The sequence below is a fragment of the Montipora foliosa genome, chromosome 11 (genome assembly GCF_036669935.1).
Source record: "Montipora foliosa isolate CH-2021 chromosome 11, ASM3666993v2, whole genome shotgun sequence".
NCBI lineage: Eukaryota > Metazoa > Cnidaria > Anthozoa > Scleractinia > Acroporidae > Montipora > Montipora foliosa.
This window is the reverse complement of record NC_090879.1, coordinates 46923396-46941790: the sequence shown is the minus strand read 5'-3', so window position 1 is coordinate 46941790 and position 18395 is coordinate 46923396. Positions and strand designations below refer to the sequence as shown.

The window sequence follows — 18395 nt, the reverse complement described above, 5'->3', positions numbered from 1 at the left end:
CATTTTCCTCACTTTCACTTTCGTCAAGAATCTTGATACATCTATATGAACTTCTTCGAACTCTACGGACTCCTATTTCATCTTCACTGTCTTCAAGGGCTTCCACACTCACAGAAGATCTAGGGCCCATTTACATGGAAAGAGGATGATCCTAGTGCCAGGATCATCCTAGAATCTTCATTTGGTTTACATGCAAAAACGCGGCTCCTGGGATCAACTCTTAATTTGGTTTACATGAACGTTACATGCAAGAATCTGTGTTCAGCGCGGTTGCAAAGCAAGATGGCGGGCGAAAAGGACAAAAAGTTAGTTTTAGGAGTTCTTCCTTACTTACTCGCTTTGATAACCGCCTTTCAGCATCAATTTGCCATTATATACAACTTGATATTTCAAACACAGCAACAGCGAGCCATGATTCTCCATCTAAGTCACACTGCCACCATTTCAAGGTTTCAAATAGCGAGGAGGAAGATCAGATGTGGACCTGTTCGCAGATTATGGCGAGCACCAGGATGAACGGAGGAGTGGTGGACAAATCTATGGACAGGCAAGCTACCAGACCACGAATGGAAAACAAACTTACGAATGACACGTGCCATCTTCATGTCTGTGGCTGACGAACTGCGTTACTTTTTGGAGCCCCGTGAAGACTGTCCGAGACGTGGTGATGTGCTAAGTGTTGAGAAGCACCTAGCAATGACACTTTATTACTTGAAAGATCAGGGGTCTTTGCGAATGACTGCTAATAGTTTCAGCGTGGCAATATGCACCCTATCTGTTGTGTTGCGAAAGGTGTGTACATGGAACTGGTGGCAAGGTTTAGACAAAGTTATTTTTATTTGATTTTTTGATTTTTGAGTTTTTTTTTAATACCTCTTGGTCGGCGCGTCGGGTATGTTATGGACGGGTCATTGGGTGAGTGAGTGAGAGATGTATGTATGTCACACCAATCACATTGGATGTACTTAAAACAGCCAATCAAATTTCTTGCTGTAAAGGTAAATGGTACGTGAGAAGATTTTTATTTTTAGTTATAAAGGTAACTTGATACTTTTGTTTTTCACAAGGAGTAAAATCAATATTAGAAGTCACAAATCATCCCTTGTAGTTCTTAGGACATGTTTTAGAGGAGACGAAACTATTTACATTTGAAGCAGTTCTATTCTTGGCTTGCAGTCACGTGACTTCCGGTACAATTTGCCATTTTCATCCGCCATGTTGGGGTTCCAAAACCAATATGGCGGCCAGTGTGCTGACCACGTAGTCACCAACTCGTGAACCTAAACACGATTTTCTCTAATTCCGCTGCCTCAAAATGCCTATGTGCCTGATCGTTGGCTGTTCTAGAAAGACTGGTCGAGGTAAGGGAGTCCGATTGTATCGAGTTCCAGCTATTATTACAAATCAAGGCCCAGAAGTTGAGAAATTGAGTATCGAGCGACGGCGATTGTGGATCTCTGCAATAAGCCGTGCTGATCTTACGGATAAAATCTTGAACAGCGATAAAGTTTGCGACCAACATTTCCATTCTGGAACTGCAGCTCCTTTGTGGGATCCTTACAATATTGACTGGGTTCCCACTCTCAATTTAGGCCATGACAAAACGGCGACGCAAAGTGAACAACATCAAGCGCAATCGCGAGAGGCTCGAGCGGAGAGGTCAAAGGAAAGGCGAAAACGTCACGCGGAACAACAGGAACAAGAACGTTCACTGAAGCAGCAGAAATTAAAAGAGCCTGGAGTTCCCCTTGCTGATTTTGCTGCTGAGATCGAAAGTGCAAGTACCAGTTCAGAACAAGTCCAAGTGGAGAACTTAGACTTGCAACCTACAGACCAGCAAGAATCAGATCCCAACGAGCAAGCAACACACAGCACATGCTCTACTCAAACAGAAGCGTTCGATTATTTATATCGCTCCGTGGAATCTCTTTCCATCAAGGACTGCCCACGAAGTGATGCCTCAACTCAAACAGAAGAGTTTGATTACTTGTTTGCTGAGTCAGTGACTAGCAAGCCTTTTGACAAAAATTATTTCAAAGATGATGACGGGAAAGTGTCTTTCTACACTGGTTTGCCAACATTTGAAGTACTTACTGGAAGCCACTTTTAATCATGTTGCACCCCATGTCAAACGAAGAACACAATCCCTTTCTTTATTTCAAGAGATGGTTATGGTACTGATGAAATTGAGACTCAATGTTCCACACCAAGACTTGGCCTACCGATTTGGAGTCTCTATGTCCACAGTATCAAGGACATTTGCACACTGGCTAGTCATCATGGATGTGCGGTTGTCCCCACTGATCAGGTGGCCAGAGAGGGAAGAACTTTGGAAGACCATGCCCCAGTGTTTTAAGTTTTCGTTTGGAAATAAGACAACCGTCATTATTGACTGTTTTGACAAACCTCCTGGCTAGAGCACAAACGTTCAGCTCGTACAAACACCACAACACAGTCAAGGTCCTCATCGGCATAACCCCTCAAGGCTGCATCTCCTATGTCTCAGAAGCCTGGGGGGGACGCACCTCAGACAAGTATCTCACGGAAAATTGTGGGCTGCTCAACAACTTGCTTCCTGGGGATCTAGTTATCGCAGACAGGGGATTCACTGTTCACGATGGTGTTGCCCTTAAACAAGCAAAACTCATAATTCCAGCATTCACTAAAGGAAAAGAACAACTGGACCCTGTTGACGTTGAAAGAACAAGGGGGATCGCACATGTTAGGATCCACGTTGAACGAGTTATAGGACTTTTACGCAGGAAATACACTATTCTTGAGAGTACCTTGTCAGTAGATTTTTTAACCTGTAATCCAACTGGAAATCCTGAGATCCAGGTACCTATGATCGACCGCATACTCAGAGTTTGCTCTGGACTTGTCAATCTATGTGGCCCCATTGTCCCATTTGATTAGATTAATCTGTGCAAAATACAATGGAATCCCAATTTTGTTAACCTCTAAGGCTAGTGTAAATTGGTTTGTGAAATCAGAGAGTTCAAATCAATGGTTAAAAATAGTTTAAGAAAGGAAAGCTTTAAAAAATAGAGGATTTACAAAACTGGGATTCCATTGTACTTATGTAAACCATGCTGTTTCGAAATTTGTTGGTTTAATTTTAAAATGTTGTAAATGTGTGTACCACCACCTGGGGAAGTCCCTTATGGGGTTGTGTGGCCAATTTGAATATGGTTTTTAGGGATTTTTTGTCTCGAATATGGATTTCGCCTGAAATTAAATGGGATTCTTAAGAGGTTCAATGAGGAGATTAAAGAATGAAAATTAATTTTCAAACACCACCAGACAGTTGACCCAAAAGCAACTCCGGCGTTTAGAGGATACTTTAGATGTCCATATTCTTTGATGTTCATTCTTGTCTGAGACAGGGTATTATGACTCAAGCTGGTTATGAAAAATTGGGAGATGAGTGACTAAGCCGTACCTCCCCAGCTAAAGATATGTTGAGTGCCCCCCCCCCCCCACCCTCCCCAAAGGTTACAATGTGCTTTTGTAAAGCTAATTTTATATGTTAAACCCAAGAAATTGAAAGAAATTTATTCACTATAACAATGAGAGGTTTCTCCTGTCATGTAATTCCTAGTTGATTTATTTGAACATAGAAATTGACCGGGAGTCGTAAAGCTATTTTATAAAATTATGTTAAACCCAAGGAGTTGATATTTATTAATTATAACAATGAGAGGTTCATCCTGTCATGTCATTCCCAGTTCATTTATTTGAAAATGCAACTTGTAAAACCAATAACAGCCAGTTTTAATTAATTATATTTCGAAAAGGGAAAAAAGACAAATGAGAGATGACCAGTTAGACAGTTTGTTTACTTGTAAAGATATCCTCATCATTGATCATTAATAACTGTACAAAAAGGAAAGGTACTTAGATGTTTACCACTAGATTTATATCCCTTAATGGCTGCAGTTTTTTAAGCCATTAGGTTGAAGTTCTTTATCATACGCCTACATTAGAAAATTATTACTTACACCTTTCACTCCCAGGAATGACTAGCAAATAAATTCTCCTAACGATTTTACTACTCTGTCAAGGAGACAGGTGGTGAGAATTTGGAAAATTACCAACTATGGGAAAGTGTCTTTATGTTACACCAAATTCTCAAGAACAGAGAACAAAGATTTGTATGGTCATCAGTTAGGAGAATTGAATTTCAGATCTTGGGAGTGAAGGGTTAAGGGGATTACGATTTGTAAAGCAATGAAAGGGAAGTATTTTAATTTGTCAAACCTTACTGGTGGCCAATTGGTTGAAACAGTTTATTTTGTAAATAAATAGCAATAACACCTGAAGCTTTTTTGTGTGTCTCAAAAACTATTTAGTTTACAATGTGAGATAGCTGTCCAGGTAGCTAAAAAAATTTTTTGTCTAGACTTTCATAAAGGGTGTTCATTTCAGTCTCCGTGGGAACTTGTACTGTTAGTTCTCTTCTGCTGCCGGTGAAGGATGTTGCCTGAGCCTCTCCTAAGTTATCGATTTTTTCATCCAAATCCGCTTTAAGTTTTCTGGCGGAGGTCAAATTTATGTCGCGCATTTTTGCATATGGGACATCTTTTACAAATGATGGCAACAACCACGTACATTTAACTTGGCCTGGGTACAGGCCAACTGACCGCGAATCCTCGTCCACGCTTCGATATAAAACAACACACTTGCAACATGCGAGCACGTTTCCGAGAGCCCTGCTTTGCACCCTAAGCAGTGGGCTGCTTTGACTGTTCCGTCTTTTTCGGCGACAACCCACACATAGATCAAAGGGTCATTCATTCTTTGTGAATGTCTCACTTTTCCTGTAACAACGTGCTTTCCAGCGAGAACACAGCCTTGAATGCCTGATAAAAATCCTGAAACCACAAAGTTGTAGGCTTCCAAACTCTTGTATGCTTTGAACTGCTCTTTCGTGTAGAAACTCGTTTCCAAAACCAAGTAGCTAAGCAAATCCATCGCTTCGATAGGTGGAAGGTACTCCGTGTCAAACTGTTGATCGGGAATGGTGACCGGATCGACTCCAATTTCGGCGATTTTTTCAACGTATCTTCGTTTTACGTTGTCGTCAAGTTTAGCACTATACTCCGACAATATTGGGATCTTACTACAAAGCTCGTCAAGCGAGGGGACGCGTTCATTTTCCAAAGAACTCATCGTATAGTACACAGCGATGGCATATATGCGTAATAAACACATGTAAATTTTACCCGCGGTGGAACCCCAACATGGCGGATACCCAAATATGGAAAGTACAGTGACGTCACGTGCAAGCCAAGAATAAGATCGTATGTACATCAAAATTTCTGTTTCTTTCTTCCTGTACAATGTAGCCAGAAAACTTGTCAAATTAACTAAATTATTACTGCAAACAGTCCCTTAAATGCTTCTGTCTCCAGAGGCTTTTACTTCACAAAAAATAACTCTTGCACGCTTTGCGTGCCTATGTTTAATATTTAGGTATGTGCCTTGATTACAAGGGAACTGGGGCCAAGGTATATTGCATTACCAAGCACTGAAGAAGAAATGGGCCAACTTCTTAAGAAAATGGAAGAGAAGTTTGGGTTTCCGCAAGCCTTTGCCTGCATCGATGGAACACATATTCCCATGAAACAACCCAGTGACAATGCACATGACTTTTTCTCCTACAAAATGAAATATACTATTAATGTGCAAGGGGTTTGTGACAGCAGTGGGAAGTTCATTGATGTTGATGCCAGGTGGCCAGGCAGTCTCCATGATGCTAGAGTCTTTTCTCAGTCCCGTATCAACAGAATGTTACGTGAAGAAGAACTCCCTATGATGCACAAGAGACTTTTACCAGGTGATGATAAAGTCCCAGTGATTCTACTTGCCGATCCTGCATATCCTTTATTACCATACTGTATGAAAGAGTACTCCAGCCCCAGAAATAATGAAGAAGTGATATTTAACAATATGCTTCGCTCTGCTAGGAATACAATTGAATGTGCATATGGTAGGCTAAAGACAAGATGGCAGGTTTTAAACAAAAGGCTGGACATTGGACTGAAAGATGTGCCAAACATGATGTATGCATGTTTTGTGTTACATAACATTTGTGAAATTAATGGAATGACTGTTGATGAAGAGGATGTTCAACGCCAAATTGCCAGAGACAGGGAAGCGCAACCTCTCACACTACCTGACAGGCTGTACTACGTCAATTCTGCTGAAAGTGTTCATGTAAGAAACATCATTACTCGGGTATTCAAAGAATATCTTCCCAATGCATGATAGTCTGTCAAGAATCTCTGAATCAAGAATATTACTAACAAGGATGTGAGAATGTAGAGCAGTTGTATTTAATTCAAGGCCATAGATTTTATTTCTTACCTTCCATGCTCTGTATGAAACATTATTCACTTCAGTGCAGTCTAAATCCAATGCAAATATGGTGAACATTAACTGTTTGGCCCCAGAAGAAACATTTGTGGTCTACCTTATAAAAATCAAGTCAGTGCATCAGTGTGCAGAGTTTTAATGCCATATTCCTATGTAATGGGAAGTTACAGGGACATTTATATTATCCAAACAGGAACACAAGGCTAAACAGGCCATGTTTATGAGAAACAAATAAGTAAAGCTCTAAGCTATTGTATTGTATCATATAGGTGTTGCCCCTCCTGGGAAAATCAAACAAAAGGCAATCCATTAAGTGGTTAGTATCGTTCGCTATAAATAGTTCAGTTTTCATACTTATTTGATCGCATTCATGTGAGTTGAACATAAAGGGATTTTTTCGCTAGGATTATAGCTTTGGTTCGTTTTTAGTTTCGTTTGTTTACAGCCTCATTAGTTCTTGGAGGTCTTCAAATAGATTTATGTAACAAGTGCCATAAAATTCAGGTTAAGATATCGTCTGAACAGGCTATACCAATCTCTTGAATATAAACGAGTCACAACTGCAGCCTGTAATTTAAAGGACAGTGTAGTATACTCTTCTATTAATTTTCAAGTGTTACCCTCAGCTTTTTAAGAATCTTGACCAGATAACAAAAGATGATGGCAGCCATTTTGCATGATGTGTAAATGGGATGACTAGAACCAAGCTTTGTACATGTAGTTCTCAGTCTGATAGTTACTGTCCAAGTGTATGTACTCCCAGATAAAAAAAGTTCAAATGTTGGGTTAGGAGCATGAAAGATTATACAGGTGAGAATTTTTCTGCCCCAAAATTAAACAAGCATCATATTTACACAGCTGAACCTTGTATGTATGAACTTAAGGCTATACAGTTTTAAAATGTCATTTTCCATCACTTTATAAGGAAAACATTAACACCAACAAGTAACGCAAGATTTTGGAACCTGGCTTTCCAGTTATCCATGTTCAAAGGAGTACGGTCAACCTAGCAGGTGGATTGTCCAAGTGGGACATGCATTTCCTGTTTAACCGCAAATCATTGTTAGTATATAGTACATGTATGGTACTTGGTGTTTGACCTTCATGCTGGTATGACCTTGCTGTGTGTGATAATCTGTTTCTGTCATTGTCCCTGCCAAACAACATTTTGATCCTCCTGCTAGGATGATCCCAGCATTAGTTCAATATTAACACTTTTCAACATTTTAATAAACACAAATTGACATTCTACAACAGGTATGCTGTGTGTCAGTTTTAGCTTTCCTTGTCAATAACTATTGTAGGAAGCATATCCAGCAGTACTACTACCATTGCTGTGTACAGAGACCTGGTCAGATGGAGTGGGGCTGGGAGTGTATGACCTTGGTGATGAACTTTGAAAATGACCATCTTCGCCTGGGAAGTTGGGAGGACTTCTTACAAAATCATGCCCCATGGTATATGCATGAGTTCCATGCATAGCAGTAGGATACAAAACTCTGTTGTAATCTGGTGGCTGAAAACTCCAAGACTGCTGTTGTGATGGTGATGCCATGGCCATAGCAATCATCCTCATACCAGCTGAAATACCTTCCGCCATGGAAGAGAGTGATTCTGTCATTTTTTGCATTGTACTTTGTAAAGACTTATTTGATTCCTCAAGTGATGAAATCATTTGCTTCTTCATGATTATGTCCTCTTTTGTTGCATTCATCAAAATTTGATCTCGTTTAGATTGAGAAAGTGCTTTTTCCATCTGTTTTCTTTTATTGTCTACTAACCGTGGCACTGCCGAGACAGACATGTTTGGTTTCTTGGTCATTTTTGGTTCATCTGCAGGCACTTGGGAAAATGAAGAGCTTGCATTTCCATGTGCTGACTCCTTATTTGTGTCTGATAACTCTTCAGTAAGAGTTGCATCAGCTTCTGAAACTGCAGATTAATACAAATATAGAAATTGTGTTTTTGAAAAAAAGGCCCATGCAGTTTAAAGACACTGCAGTCTGTTATTTTGTTAGGCACCACATGCATACAAGAATTGTAAAAACAAACAAACAAATAGGGCTGTAGTACAAATCTTGCTGTGGCCTGTTAATAAGCCCCCTTACCTCTCTAGTAATGCCCTCCCTACCCTCCAGCTCAGTTTGACATGAACTAAATACTAAACAATGGATTTAAGTTAAAACATGCTAACAGTATCTCAATTTATAATAAATGACTAGGGAGTTTATCTTAGTAATATTCCAGTCAATTTAAACCCTGGCTCCCAATCCCCACAACATAAATGGGGAAGCATTGAAAAGTAACTCTGTAAAAATGTTAGACTCCCTGCCATGACATAGAGGTTAGAGAGCTGGGCTTTTTTAAAATTGGCTCCAGCATAAATGTTATCTTTTTGAAACAGCTGTAATTTGACTGTTTTTGAAGTTATGAACATATGTTACTTGTGTGTATGCAATTTATTCTTGTTATCATTGTCATTGTTGTTGTTGTTATTATTATTGTTATTATTATTATTATTATTATTATTATTATTATTATTATTATTATTATTATTATTATGTGACCCTTTTGTCCCTGTCATGGAGGTCTTACCTTCACTACTGCTCTTGACTTTGTCAGAGAGCAGACTATCACCATCCACACCTTCAGCCAACATGGTTGTAGCTGGAGAACCTCCCCAAATTTCACGCAGGATGTCAAAATGTTCCTTTACCAGTTTTCCACTTCCACTTCTGGTACCCTTGTTTACAGCAGTTCTGTAGTCCTGGCGAATGCTTTTGACCTTTGCTTTTATTCGATCATAAACCTTTGCAATTTTGATCTTTTCTTCTGCAGTGGTTTTCTTGTACAAATCATATTCTTCACAGGACATGTCTTTTACAGCAGTTGAAGGTTCGCTTACCTTATCTGGGCCAAAATCTTCTGGAAACCTCGACGCCAGGCAACGATGAAGTTCAGTGTACAAGTCCTTCAAGTCTGCTTCAAAGTCAACACCATTGAAATCACATACTGCCTTGTATTCCTTTATGTAAGCAATGAGGCTGGCAACAAACTCATCTTTCCAGGTCCATTTCTTTTGAGTGACTCCATCAGTCTGTTTTCTCTTTTTTGGGCGAGGTTGGTAACCATTAAGCTCATCTGCCCTGTTGTTTCCGCTGCCTCTCTACTTTGCAATTGGGTCCTGTATTTTTGAAACAATATTGCACCCCCACGTTGCACACCGGTATCTTCGTCTTCATCGTTTGGCAGGGAAATTCGAAATAGTCGGCCTTTAGTCGATGATGAGTGAGAAGATCCCGCCATGTTGTTCCCAGAACTCGTCCCCAGGGCCATGTCAGGTTTCAAGATGGTGGGCAAACTGGGCCTCCTGACGCAGTTTACATGGAGCCAGGATCATCCTAGCGCCAGGATCATCCCTCCTCTCAGATAGGATGATCCTAGCACTGGGGCCAAATACAACCCTTCACATGTAAACTGAAAGCTGAAAACATACCGCGCTCGGATGATCCTAGTGCTAGGATGATCCCAGCGCTAGGATCATCCTCTTTCCATGTAAATGGGCCCCTACTCTTGTCTTTCCCAGGGTTGCTCCGTCTTTCATGACAAGGTCGTCGATGTGAATCACTGACTGGTCCTCGCACCCTCGACAATGCGGCCTTGTATTCAGCAGAATCAGGAAGTAGTTTGTGAACTTTCTTAAGATGAGGGGGGATTCTTTTTACAAGTGCTGTACAATGATCCATTGGACAATAACGATAATGGTGGTAATCCTTGCTTTTTCACTCTGCTTTCTTGTCCATTTTTTCTTCCGCAATTTTCTTTTTTTTGGGGGGCACTTTGCTTGGGCTTGAGTAAGTGTAGGTCTTTCGTAGACCAAAACGTATGAGGGCAGTGCGAGCATGCTCCTTGGACCACCCATGGACCTCTACAAGATGGCGAGGAATACGAACCACTTTGGCATTACATAGCGGTACAGGACAAAGCTCCCTTTGCTGCTTGACTTTGGAGTCAATTTCAGACGCCTCCCCTTCTTCCTCATCCTGTTCTCCATTTTCACAATCTTAGTTATGTGAAAAACATACAATGCTCTTAGGCAAGTTACAGTGTGATATCAAGGAGTATTTTCTCTAGTCACTTGATGAACCTTTTTTTACAAGTAATGCCCCTCCCCCTTGCCCCGACAAACTCTATAATTGATTTACTTTGCTCTCAAAATCTGAGGATTCCGTAGAATAAACATCTTAATGCTCAATAAATTATCAAAGTAAACTCTCATTTCACAGCATATTTGTGACAATGATTTTACATCGCGCATTTACAAGCTTATCCCCACATTAATCATAATTACAACGTCGGATGCTCAGGATACAAGGTGCCATGTACAGTAAACACCCGCATATATATGGCGTTATATCCCCGCCAAAATTCAACTTTCGTATTCGATATTCAACTTTCGCATTCGATGTCTGTTTGCATTTTAATCTTTGATGTCCGCAATTCAACATTGGAGTTTCACAATGCGACATTGAAGTTTCACAATGCAACTTTGATCCCTCACAATGCGGCATCGTTTGTCCACAAATCGTTTTTCTTACACTTGTTTGAGTCAAAGTCTGTTATCCGACATGCTTGCGGCTCATTTTATGCTAGGTTCACTTTTTATCCTCCGACATGCATGAATGGCTACCTTGGATAAAGAACCTGCTGTACTTTTGCGGGCTCTTAAACAACATGGCGGCGACTGCGAGCGAGTATATTGAAGCGCACAGCACGGTAAATCAGATAATTGCTGCATTAGAAAACATGACAGATCCACTGGAGATCGATGGATTGGTATTAAGAATCGACTACCTTATTCACACACTCGTTAATCTTGGAAACCACCCTCGAACGGATGAAATTATTCACCTGCTTGGGGAAGTCTGCAACGAATTAATAAGCACGGCTCAGTCAATGTTAGTTGCTTCAAATTCCATCGATTCTACTTCCCAAATTTACACTCACCGTCGAGGGAGACCAGCCTTAGAAATAAAGGAAAACCAGTTATCTTTCCTTCTTGACGAGGGATTTAAAATCCCTATAATTGCACTTATTTTGGGGGTGTCAACACGAACAGTAGAGAGGAGGATGAAAAAATATGGACTTTCTGTATCAGGTAAATTATTTTTCGTTTTATTTAGTCATTTCATGAAAACAATTAGCCAATGGCTGGTGATATAACGATAAAAGATCAGTCCAATTCAAGATCCATCACCTGAATCCAGCCTGACTCACTGTACTGTACACTGTATGTAAGAAAAACAATAGGGTATGGGTAGCCTACATTTTTGGCCGATTACAGGTCAAGGGTAACAGAATTTCAGCATCGTCTAGTCACTTAACATACATATAATAACAAGTATTATTTATTCACTTTTACTTACTTTATTTACTTTTATTTACTTGTATTCAACACACAAAACAAATGCAACTTTCAGGTACCTACAGTAACATAAGTGATGAAGAGCTTGATGAACTGGTTAGAGATGCACAAAGGGGACATCCAGGAATAGGGCTAAGGATGCTGATGGGTCACATACGCAGTCAACGTTTTCAGATACAGTGGGAGAGAGTTCGGCAGTCATTGCTCAGAACTGATCCTTCTGGTGTGCACCAAAGGTGGAGGGAATCAATTCCTCGCCGTGTGTACCGTGTTTCAGGACCCCTTGCACTTTGGCACATCGATGGCAATCACAAGTTGATAAGGTACATTTCGTACTAAACAATGGCTTTATGCTAGTCTTATTAACTCAGGCTATTCATGTTGCAAGGGTCTTCACATTATGGGTTTAAAGACAATGCTTTTTTCCTCCAAGGTGGAGAATTGTCGTCCACGCAAGAATAGATGGCTTTTCAAGACTACCGGTTTACTTACATGCTTCATCAAATAACAAAGCTGTGACGGTTCTTAATCTTTTTACCGAAGCTGTGGCTACATTTGGACTGCCTTCCCGCATACGCTGTGACAAAGGAGGTGAAAACTATGATGTGGGATTTTACATGCTAAATCACCCTCTGCGAGGGCCTGGGCGTGGTAGCATCATTGCAGGTGACAATATCATAAAGAACAATGATTAACATAAAACGGGGTTTAACTACATGTATCAGGGGTTTCAATAACTTTTGAAATAGCCGTCCATGATAGCCCATTGAAAGCGGCAGTTTGACAAATTTATGATAGCATTTTTAGTGAAAATCAAGGCAAACTAGCCGGCGGTGAGAGGCAAAGCAGGCGGTGGTATACCGCCGGTAACCGGCTTCTATTGAAACCCCTGATGTATGTACACACCTTTGTTGGAACACTTTGTCAACCGATCAGAGGTGAAACCAAAAGCCAATCAGACTTGTTCACTCATTTTCTTATTTGTTATTGCCCAAAGGTATTGGTACGAGTGTTGCCTCCGTTGTCTGTCTCTTTTTCGACCATTTCTCGTTTTGCTTTTGTAACATCCCACTTCAAAAGCATTCTAGCAAGGAAGGGCTTAATAGTTGTAGAAAAAATATATTGTATTTGCACTTACATGTATTGAAATACTTAAACAAAAATATATAGTTATGTATAAATACTTTGCAAAACTATATAGTTATGTATAAAGACTTTGCAATATATTGTAGAAACACTGTGCAAAAATGTCTATAGTTAGGACTAATACTTAGAAGGCAAAAAAATTCAGTAAAAAAAAAACCGAACATTTTCGGCAGTAAGCCATCCCCAGGGTTGTTTGACCCTTTGCACGATTGTGCATTTACGTCAATCAGGTAATTTCCAATGGGAAGAGTTTCGCTATGTAGCAATGAATGCGTTTCTTTAGAGTAGGTTTCCATTGTTGGATCATTAGGCCTTCAACAATTCTGCATTTGTGAAAGGCTTGCACCGTGCAGAGTATACACCAGCTAAAAGAATGCGAAGGAGTTTCACGTAGGCAGGTTCAGAGTCATTACATGCCAAGTGGAATGTTCTTGAATTTGCACATTCCTCATTGTCTCGCCAATTGAATTGTCACTGCAAGAACAGTTAAGGCCCTATTTCCCTCAGAGGAAAAAGGAAAAGATGATGATGATGATGATGATGATGCAAGAACAGTTTCATCACGTACGTGAAAATCCTTGATAGACAAATACACAATCATGCAGACAGTCCAACTACCCTGAAGATGGGTTCGGTTTTTTACTTGTTTTAAAGCCCTTTTCAGCCTTGCAAATATTAGTCATTTTTACCAAGCAAATATTATGGAGATTTATAGTGATGTATAAACACATTGCAAATAAGGAAAAAATATGAAAGTGGTTCCTTTACTGTACTTCACGCACGGGACTACCATTCAGGATTGTGGAACAGCTTTGACAAACTATAACGAAATCTTTTACTACTTTTCAGGCAAAAGCACTCACAACCAAAGGATAGAGCGTTTGTGGCGAGATGTTTATGGAGGGTGCCTTTGTTTGTTCTATCAATTGTTTCAATATCTTGAAGTAAATCACTTGCTTGATGCAGACAATGATGTTCACATTTGGTGTCTTCATTATGTATACTTGCCAATGATCAACAAGCACCTGCAAACCTGGAAAAATGCATGGGTTCACCATCCTTTATCGACAGAGAAGAACAAGACACCAATGCAATTGTGGATAAGTGGTCTCCACTTCACTCAGTTTGGTCAGAGAATATTACAAAATGCACAAGATCCAGTAACACAGGTGTGTACATATTTATTAAAACCCCCTGCTATTTTAATGTTCTTTACGATGTTGGCACATGTTTGGGTAAAGGTCATCCTTGAACGTTTTTGAAGGGGAACGCAGTTATGTTGACACGTGCATACACTGTAAATCATACTGTTTCTAAACAACTGGGTTTAAGCTTCTTTCAGTCTTCTGTACACTGAAGCTCAGTGGTAGAGCATCTTTACCAAGCTAGTGAGGTCATACATGTACGTTTAACTGCTGTGGTAGCACATTTTTAAGGTATCCTTGAGTCCAGCTGGCAAAAATTAATAATCTTTTCAACTGATCATAATTGTTTTCTAAATTTGCTATTAGTTAAAATAATGCACATACTGCTTATTAATTGCATTATTAATATTGATTTTTTGTCATCACCTATTTACACTGTAGGAAGAAATTGATCAGTATGGAATAGACTGGAATGGACCAGTGAGTACAGATCGAGAAAATTTCGTGGAAGTTCCCAACACGTCATGCCCACTGGATGACCACAACCTAACACTTTTACAGCAATCTGTTAACGTTACCATAGATGACAGAAACTTTGGGATTAATCTCTACAATGATACGTTGGCTGAAGTTGCACAATTACTTGAAGCCCAGTCCACGTAACTCACCTTAAGAAGAGTGGCTAACCCAACATGTTATTAAAATTCTCAACAACTACAGTGTAATCACTTATTTTTCAATTACAACAACCCCAACAGTAACTGTGTAGTGAACTATACTAAAGCAACATAACAATAATAACAATGGTTTGGTTTGAATGCAATGTCATTATATATATATATATATATATACATATATATATAAACAATGTTCCAGTCTACAGTAGAACACCAAAGTTTCTCCTTAAAAATCAAACGCAGTTGAAGGATCTGCCAGTTGTGTTCATACTGGCTTTGATTGATGACAAAAATGTGGTTTTATCGGGAAAGTTCTTTGGCAGAGTCAAGCTCTGCAAGCATGTTGAGGCAAATATCAAGGGATCACTACCAAATTTCACATCAATTTTCCCATACCCAAAGTTCGGCAAACAGGGTGCCCCTGTTGTGAAAACAAGAAACTCCTGTAGCATTTTTGCCTCTGCTTTCTGCAAAAACTCAAGTAGGTAGCCTTTTGTTGTTGTTTCCTCTTCACTGAGTGATGGTGGGAAATTGAGCACAGTAATTACACGAGCACCCTTCAATTCAGCCTCTCCAGGAACAAACAACTGTTGGAAGAGATCTGGAAACTTCTTCATTTTTGTACCAAACCCTAAAGTGGCAAGGCCATCTCTCAGTTGGTCAAGGACAATTTTTGGCCTTCCAATTACATCATGAATGATTATGGACTGTATAACTCTCATCTTGTTTTCATTCTGAGGAGAGAAGTGGACCTTACATGAACAATGTAGAAGTTGCTACAGTGCTATTCTTTTTGATTTTCAGGAAAAAATGGGAAATAGGTTTTTCCTTTACAAACAATGTGGGTACACATCTGGATTCTTGTGCAACTGCAATGAATCAGTGTCACGTTGAAGCCTGCTTTTAGTGGAATGGAGTTCATAGTTGTTCCTCTTCACTATTGTCATCCCCAAACCAGAATTAAGTCATTAGTGCATATGTAAGTCAGCATGAGAATCATTTTACTTACAGTCAAGGTAAAGGTAAGTCCACACTCTGATAAAATATCTGTTGTTTCATCTGGATCTAATGTGGCCACATCAACTGCCTCTGCGACCTGTTCAGACATGCAAAGTGTTGTTTAATGCCACAAACATTCTTGTTCATACAATTACCGGTATGTATTGTGCCTTCATTGGTGTTATGATCTATCACATACATCTAACATTACAAAGTTAAGAGTCTTGATAAAGTCAAAGGCATTGAAGTCCTTCGAGTTGGCATAAGAAACAGTGCTCAGTATGTTTACTGGCTCATAGGGCTTGCTTGCAACACTACGGTTGACCTCATTATAACCATATTATTCTCAGATTTCTGTGGCGGGTAGACATGCCTAATAATACTTACAACCGTACACTACATAATTTGACTTTGGTGATCCCATGGCTAGTATGAAACTATTTAAACCCAGCACAACAGGTACAGTGTAACAAGAATATTTAGCATGTCTACACAACATAATAGTCCTGTTTTTGTTTTTGTTTTTTTGTTTTTTTTTGGGTTCAGATGTTTTTTGTTTCAGACTTTTATCATGGCTCGGTCAATACAGTGTAATAAAAGTCAAAATAATAGAACCTTAAATTCACTAACCATGTTGATATAGGACTTGATCCTTAACGAGCAGTCATTAATTGTCATTTTCTGGATTGCTCCATCGACATCCCCTGTTGCCAAATAGTGATACACTGAGGGGCTGAAGATCGTCAAGCCCGGACCTCCTTGAAGAATGCTGTGAACTATTATTTTTCCTACGAGCGTCATCATGCCCGATGCAACCACATGAGAATTGTAAATAGGAATTTTGTAATCATCCCCATGGAAAAATTCTACAGACAACAGGTGGAGTAGTTGGGTGAAGAAGTGTCTAGTTACTCCACCAGTGTCTGCGGCTGGCTGCTTGTTGTAAATGACTCAGAGTTTTTTCTTTGGATCAAAATTTACATCTTTATAGTATGCCATAGCATCGTTTAGTAAATCCTCTTCATCAACCTTCAGCTTTTCTCTGTCATTGCTCATATTATCTTTCAGGTCTTCCAGTAACCCAGAAAGAGAAGCTGGTCTGTAATCACTGCCCCTAGGAGGAAAGACTGGCTCTGCAAGGTCACTATCACTGTCATCTTTATCATTTGTCAAGGTGGTTGACAATGACAATGCTGCTCTGGCAACTGTTCCATGGACAGCTAAAGAAGTTGATATATCTTCCCTGGTTGAATCTGGAAACATTTCAATTAACTGGTTGATCTGTTCAGGCTGAGACAATACATGGGATGGTCCAGGAACAGGAGAATTTGCCCTACTGTGCTTTCCAGTAACTGTTAAACTTTCCTCTCCACTGTCACTAAAAAATGATTTGAAGGCATTGTAATATCTATTTGAGTATGTGTACTCATAACACAGTTCTTGATTTATAATAATCCAACTGTATCACACAATGTCATGAAAGAAATAACTTGTAAGCCATACATGTATGTGAATGCGCTGTTAACTAGTCATTCTATGATATATATTTGAATTATAGATGCGAGACCTGATGACATGTTTTGCTTTGAGATGAGGTTGGGATCTGGAGAGAGAGAAATTTCAATAGCATATTTTTCTGTTTGTCAAAACAACCACAGACACCCTTTGTGAACTGAACCATTGAACTCCATCTTTCTTTTGTACCTATATATGAAGTCTTCCAAACTCCCTTGATTGCCTTTGCTTGGTCTCTGAGGAAGAAAAACATACAAGTGTAGGTACTCGTGGACACAGATTGTATTCATAATGAGTATCGTAAATGTGCTGTCACAATAATGTGGTTAAAGTGGGGAAGTGGCCAGTTCACATGGGTTAAATTTACAATATTCAAAAACTGTTAGGCCTTTCATTAGTGGCCACTTAATAGTAGGTGCCTGGTAAATGGAGATTTCACAATTCAAATAATACAATGTATAGGGTAAAGGTAATGCAATGCAGTTATTGTACTTGAAAATGATCAAGCCTTATTCACTCCGTAGGGAGTGAATAATGCTCAATTCCTCCGAGATAGCGAACCAATCAGATTGCTTGAAACACCAAGATCACTGAGTGAGTATATAGTAATATGAATTGTGAGATGATTTAGTAAGTGTGGCCAACATGTATTCCTAAATATATGCACATATGCTGTATTTCTTAAACCTTACAAAAAAATAGCATCCATGGGTCTTGTCTCAAACTTTGGTATTGTGACTATAAACACAAAAGGGGGACAAGTACCTTCCTTTTTTGCCATGCACTTCATCTTGGTGCTGGTGCAATTCATGCATAAAAACATTTTCATGGCATTCAAGGCATTCGATTAGCGTACCAACTACCTACAAGAAGTAATCAAGAAAAGCTCATATTATTATGAAAAGCAACACCCCACCTTCTTAAGGAAAGTATAAACTAATATGTTAAGATTTTGTTGACAGAGCATTGTTTTGTATCGCAATACTGTGAAATTGTTTTCATAGTATGGTTCACCACTTATTAACCACACTGGTGAGTTATTGCAGCCTTAGAAGAGCAAAAACAGCCCCATACTGACTTGGTTGTGGCAGGCACATTTTCACCTTCTTA

General features: G+C 39.5%; 3 protein-coding genes and 1 pseudogene across 3 annotated transcripts; 2 read left to right on the top strand and 2 right to left on the bottom strand.

Annotated features, from left to right (window-relative positions):
* Nucleotides 1-282: 282 nt before the first annotated feature.
* Nucleotides 283-6891, top strand: LOC137977232 (putative nuclease HARBI1; annotated as a pseudogene).
* Nucleotides 6892-7666: 775 nt separating this feature from the next.
* LOC137977231 (uncharacterized) lies at nt 7667-10949 on the bottom strand. The gene is made up of 4 exons (XM_068824486.1): nt 10940-10949; nt 10332-10441; nt 8974-9544; nt 7667-8310 (listed from the first exon to the last, which is right to left on the bottom strand). Exons 1-4 carry the CDS (start codon nt 10947-10949, stop codon nt 7667-7669), a joined length of 1335 nt encoding a protein of 444 aa, XP_068680587.1.
* A 176-nt stretch (nt 10950-11125) lies between these two features.
* On the top strand, nt 11126-14827 carry LOC137976522 (uncharacterized). Its single transcript, XM_068823899.1, has 4 exons — nt 11126-11536; nt 11859-12469; nt 13799-14118; nt 14536-14827. Exons 2-4 carry the CDS (start codon nt 12421-12423, stop codon nt 14755-14757), a joined length of 591 nt encoding a protein of 196 aa, XP_068680000.1. The 5' UTR covers nt 11126-11536; nt 11859-12420; the 3' UTR covers nt 14758-14827.
* A 177-nt stretch (nt 14828-15004) lies between these two features.
* On the bottom strand, nt 15005-17523 carry LOC137977230 (G2/M phase-specific E3 ubiquitin-protein ligase-like). Its single transcript, XM_068824485.1, has 4 exons — nt 17475-17523; nt 16401-17148; nt 15781-15867; nt 15005-15505 (listed from the first exon to the last, which is right to left on the bottom strand). Exons 2-4 carry the CDS (start codon nt 16572-16574, stop codon nt 15005-15007), a joined length of 762 nt encoding a protein of 253 aa, XP_068680586.1. The 5' UTR covers nt 16575-17148; nt 17475-17523.
* Between the last annotated feature and the right edge of the window lie 872 nt (nt 17524-18395).